This window comes from Ammodytes marinus (assembly GCF_949987685.1).
Source record: "Ammodytes marinus genome assembly, chromosome: 15".
NCBI lineage: Eukaryota > Metazoa > Chordata > Actinopteri > Uranoscopiformes > Ammodytidae > Ammodytes > Ammodytes marinus.
In genome coordinates, this window is record NC_137219.1 from 24,300,457 (window position 1) to 24,306,193 (window position 5,737).

Below are 5,737 nucleotides of genomic sequence, written 5' to 3' on the forward strand. Positions count from 1 at the left end.
AAGTGTATAATATGGGAGCTTTAATGTTTTCAGTTACACCTGTGATTTTCCATCTCTGACCAGTCAAAACATTAAAAAAAAACTCCGTTGTACTTATGCCAGTAAGCAAGTAGGACGAAAAATAGAAAAGATGAACCACCTTAATGGAATGCAGCCATCGTTAATTAAAGTAATCAATCACACCAGTGCTGTTCCTTCTATGAAGTAGCGGTAGGGAACAAAGCCTGTTGCCTACAGTTGTTAAACAGAAATATAAGACAATGTGAAACCAGTTTTCTATTCAATCATTTGCTGAGGGAAATGAGAAAAACTGTGCAGTGTCAGTGCAGATAGTCTTAAGGCAAGCCACTGCATTCATTTTGCTTCAATAACTTGTCTTCTTCCATACTACTATAAATAAAAGGTTGAATATGTACATTTAGATGCTCATTTGACTAAACCTTGTTTGTTTGGGTTTGTATTCTTCTCCTACAACCCCTCAACGGCCATTATCTCCTCATTCATTTTTTCCAATACTCTGAACCATAAATCTCAACTTCTAAAGCACTTACATCAACTTAACTTTCCATAATCATTCACAGCACTATTATGAAGACTATTACAAGAGGATCTGCTCATATGTTGTTAGGATTGTCTGAATGTAAGTAATCAACTAGCAATTTTTCATGATGATATATATAGTATATATGTTACAACTTTCACTTTGCATGTTTTGCCTTAACAGAGCAATAGTTAAAAGGATTTTTAGATGGAGTCTTGATGCAGTTGGTGTCAGAGAGAGCTGAATTGACAGATATTATCATCGTATGTGTGTGGGAATGTTAGAGGCCTTGGTCCCTTTTGTGTGTGATGCAACGTGGCAGATCCAAACATAATTGTGATATGTGGGTCAAACATACTGAATGGCCTTCAACAAACTCAGCATATGGTGGAGTAATAAACAGTAAAATAATAATCAGTTCAACAAACTCTATGGCATGTTTTTAACACTCTTTTGTTGGGTTATCGGTGCATTTTCTTTGGTTCTTCCCCATGTTAGTTGTTACCATTCTGTCAATAGCGTCAATATATTACCACCAGTCCCATGGGGGTCACAGTCAGCTTTCGGCTTGTATTGTCTGGTGTACCCTTCTAGCACAAACACCATTGTTGCATTCCGAATCGCATACTTTCTACTATATAGTATGTAGAAAAAAGATGTAGGATGTCCCGATTCTTGTGGCCAGATTTAGGATGGTTAGAAGTACCCGGATGACTTACTTCATGCGGCCAAGATTGTTAGTGTTGAAAAGTGCATCCTATTTGGGCGATTCTGACCCACAATCCAGTGCGCACGTGAAGTGACGTAACATCGACGAAGCCTCCATATGAAAACAAACGGGGATGCGACGGATATAAAAGCAAGAGGCAAGATCAAGGCGCAATGTTATGATGAAATAAGAGAGTAAAGTATGTCCCAATAGTATGCCTACTGCATCCTAACTAGATTATAGTTAGAATAGAAAAAAGAAAGAGTATGCGATTCGGAACGCAACCCATCTCTATGCCCCTGTGTCCTTCAGGACGGGGTCGACCACAGATATTGCTGACAGGGACGTTTACTCATAAAGACTGAAGCAATGTTCTTCATAGCAGTGCAACTCTGAGTGACTTTGAGCGTAAAGGAAACACGCACGCAGGCAGGATGGACCCAAGCATAAAAAAGTGACCATACCCCCAGAGTGCTGGCCTAGGCGTTTATTCCAGTGCTGAAGACACAAGCTATACTTAGCGATTCTTTGACAAGCTGACAAGAGCTGCAAAATACCATAAATGATGTAGGCCTAAGCTGTCTGTGAGAATATTCTGAATAGAGATCACCAGGGACAGTATGGTTGAGAGGCCATCGTTTTAATTTAAAGGTAGAGTAAGTGATTCTGGAGTCTTGTGGTCAAAATCACTTTTTTTCAAAATCAGTGATGCCAGGGATTTAAAAAATAATCTGGTGTTAATACATAGCCTAGGCTCTGTAAACTGGTATGTAAACAAAAGGCATGTTTACAGAGCGTATAGGCTGTGTATTTACACTGGATCTGTTCCCAGGCCACACACAGAACGGACAGTCCGTGAATCACAAGGAGATATTCACCGATTTTGAAAGAAAGAAAATTTCCACTACAAGCATTCTCCAGAATCGCTGACTCCACCTTTAAATCAATGTAATTGAGAGAGAAGTTTCTGTTGTGGACAGTATTGGCATCCTTTGGAGGGCACTTTGGATATTTGCTTTGTCCTCATCGATCGGCACATTGTTATATATGTGATGGAGAATGCAGATAAAATGCACAGGGACAATGTTGATGAAGGCAAGTGCAGCACGATTGAATGGTTTGCTTACACGTAGATTCAACAGGAAAGTGAAATATAACCTGGAAACAACTGCCATGAGGCAATACGATCAGAAAGAACCCAGACACACAACATTCATTTGTCCGGTTTTATTTTTTCCACTTTTAAAGATTGTCCAAATACTCAGTGTGGGTTAAATTGTGGATTCAGCTCCTGTGTTTAGCATTTATATTGACTTTCAGTGTTGCTGACGGAGGCACATTGATTGAGAACTCATTACGCTGATTACCAAAAACAAGCAGCGAGGAGCCCCTTATTGGATTAAGAAAGTAAAAGCCTTTTGACACAAAATATAACAGAGACGCGAGGAACAGGACGCACGGATCAATAGTAGATGAGGACTGCATCGGCATACCGGTCTGAGACAAAGGATAATATGGAGAGCAGGCACAATACAGAGTGCTGTGTCATATCCATAGACCATGTATCCATGTGTATCCATGTATATAAAAGGTCATCATCTTTGGAGTTTGAAAAAAACGTAACATACATGTACTGTGAATGCAAGAATGAATGTCTTTCACTCTCAAAAAATATTATTGCAAACAAACATGTTCATGCTGTAAATAAAGTCATGTTGGTTAAAGGAATAGCTCATCATTTTGGGACAGCTTTTTCTCTCTTGCCAAAGTTAAATACCATTATTTCTTCTATAAGTCAATTATGTTAGTTGGAGACAGCAGAAGGTTAGTCTAATTTAGGATGAATACTGGAAACGGGGGAAAAAGATAGCCAGGCTCTGTCCATAGCTAGTGAAATACAAAAATAAATACTTAAGAAATTTTTTCTGGCATTTTTCATGCTTTATTAAAGGAATAGTTAAACGTTATTTTTTTTTTTCATCTTTTTGCCTCACTCTCTGTTTCATGTAAAGGCGTCAAGGGCAAAGGTCGCTCATCCAGTTTAGCTTAGCAGGTCAAAAGATCAACTTCACAACATCACTAAACGCTCCTGTGTGCTTGTTTAGACTTTCCATTTTTGGTTTATGTATGACCTGTGAAGAACACATTGGCACTTTTTTTTTTCATTATAGCCTATAATAATATAATTTCACATCATGTACATTGTCAATTCGACCATTTTTTTACAAAGAGTTCAAAATGCTTTTTAAGTAGCTTTAGTTAACCAAACTAGATTTCTCTCAAATATTACTTTGCAGTATTACTGTAGTGTAGCTCAACCCTTTTCCAGTGTGAAGTCTTTGGTCATTTGCAAATCTAGGTTTTCAAAGTAGCCTCCCCAACACTGTCTGAACTACAACTGGCTGTTTAGCTTGGGGGTTGGGCTGGCAGCTGTTTCCCCATGTTTCCAGTCTTAATTAAGCTTTATTAATCAAAAATGCAGGATGTTTCCCTTAAGCAGTCAACATTGTCTTGACACAAGGAAAAAAATACTTAAATTGACCTTTGAATAGTAAATTATTTACAGTTATTTGTGCAGAGTATATGTCATGGTTTCTTTAACATGTTCTTAAATGTGTGAGTTGTGGAGGTTGTGGATTTAAAGGTGCAGTCAGTGATTCTGGAGAACGCTTGTTGTCAAAATCACTTTTTGTCAAAATCAGTAAATATCTCCTCAAGATCCGCTATACCTGCCTGTGATGTGTGTGCGCGCTGGAATAAAATCCAGTGTTAATACACAGCTAAAGCTCTATAAACTAGTAGTAACAAAGGATAGGCATTTATAAACAAAGGGGGCCACCATAGCTAGCTACATGCCCATTTACATAGCCTAGGCTGTGTATTAACACTGGATTTGCTTTCAGCGCACACACAGTATGGTCAGGGCGTGAGGAAATATTCACTGATATTGACAACAGTGATTTTGACAAAAAGCATTCTCCAGAATCACAGACTCCACCTTTAAGCAGTCAACAACATATTTGTCTTGACACAAGTAAACACAAACACTTGATTGACCTTTGTATACTAAATTCTTAACAGTAATGTGTGCAGCTACATGGAGACAACTCCTTTAAAGTTGTGAGTTATGGAGTTTGTGGGTTAGACATTGTATCCTGGTACTTGCTGTGGAGGGGATCAGTTTCTGCTTCTTTTGGTTCTATGCGTCTTTGCCTCTCGTAGAACTTGGCAAACTTATTGAAGATGCCAGTGATGGGCAGAGCTACGATCAGCAGCCCACACACAATGCACAGTGCTCCTACCATCTTACCGCCGAGCGTGACGGGGACGGTGTCGCCGTAGCCCACCGTGGTCATGCTAATGGTGGCCCACCACCAGCATATGGGGATGGTCTGAAGCACAGACTCCTCCGACTCTCTCTCCACAAAGTAAATGAGAACAGAGAACACTGAGACGCCAACGGACAGGAACAGCACCAGCTGGCCTATTTCGTGCAAGCTGTGTTGCAGCGTGGCGCCCAGAGAGCGCAGGCCCGACGAGTGGCGCGCCAGTTTTAAGATGCGAAAAACCCGCATCAACCTCAAGATCTGGACCACTTTGCCCATGTTCCCCAAGTCTGTGTTCTCACCTCCGTCCATAACGTCCCAGGCTAGAGTGACATAGAAGGGCAGGATGGACATCAAGTCGATCACGTTGAGAGGACAGCACAGGAACTTCCAGGCGGACGGCGCCACGGCCAAACGAAGAATGAACTCCGTCGAGAAGAACAGAACGCACAGGGTCTCGAAGAAATTCAGCACAGGGTTCTCAATCTCCTTCTCGTTGAGGTCCACCTGGTGGAATTCCGGCAAGCTGTGCACGCACATGGCAATGATGGAGACGATGACAAAAGCTAGGGACGTTATAGCCATGGCTTTGGCTGAGGTGGAGTGGCCGGGGTTCTCCAGTAGAATCCAAATGTTCCTGCGGCCCTCTGCGCACCAAGAGCCTTCAAACAATTCTACGTCGTCCTCCGAAACCGACATGTCCTCCACGGACAACTCGGAGCTATCGAACTGCACATCGTCACTGTTCCGATCCCAGTTCTTGTCGTTAGATTGCTCCATCTGTTCGTGGAATTTGTTGGTGCAGCACAAGTCCAGGTGGCGTTCCTTGATGCCCCAATACTCGATCTCCTGGACGAAGGAGGCCACGCACAAGCCGTCGACCAGGTGGAGTTTGCCCGTGAGGTAGAAGTTGAGGACGTAGCAGAAGAAGAGCGGGTTGCGGTCAAAGTAGTATTCCATTTCAGACGGGCTGAAGTCATCGCAGAGCTCCAGGGCGGCTTCGTCTGAGCCGCAGCACAGCAGGCGACACAGGCGCGTCTGGGGGAAGCGCTTCAGGACCTGGTGCTCCATCCGCTGTTTGAAACCTCCCACGTTGACGTTGATAAAGCAATCGTCTTTGTCTGCGGAGCCGTGCCGGTGGAAGACCTGCCCGAACACCAT

The 5,737-nt window shown here is 42.3% G+C and overlaps 1 protein-coding gene across 1 annotated transcript; it reads right to left on the reverse strand.

The window, feature by feature from the left end:
• Nucleotides 1–4,375: 4,375 nt before the first annotated feature.
• Nucleotides 4,376–5,737, reverse strand: LOC307262000 (delayed-rectifier potassium channel regulatory subunit KCNS3-like; the record flags this gene model as incomplete). Its single annotated transcript, XM_080042730.1, has 1 exon — nucleotides 4,376–5,737. The coding sequence occupies one exon, from the start codon at nucleotides 5,735–5,737 to the stop codon at nucleotides 4,376–4,378; it is 1,362 nt and encodes a 453-aa protein (XP_079898856.1).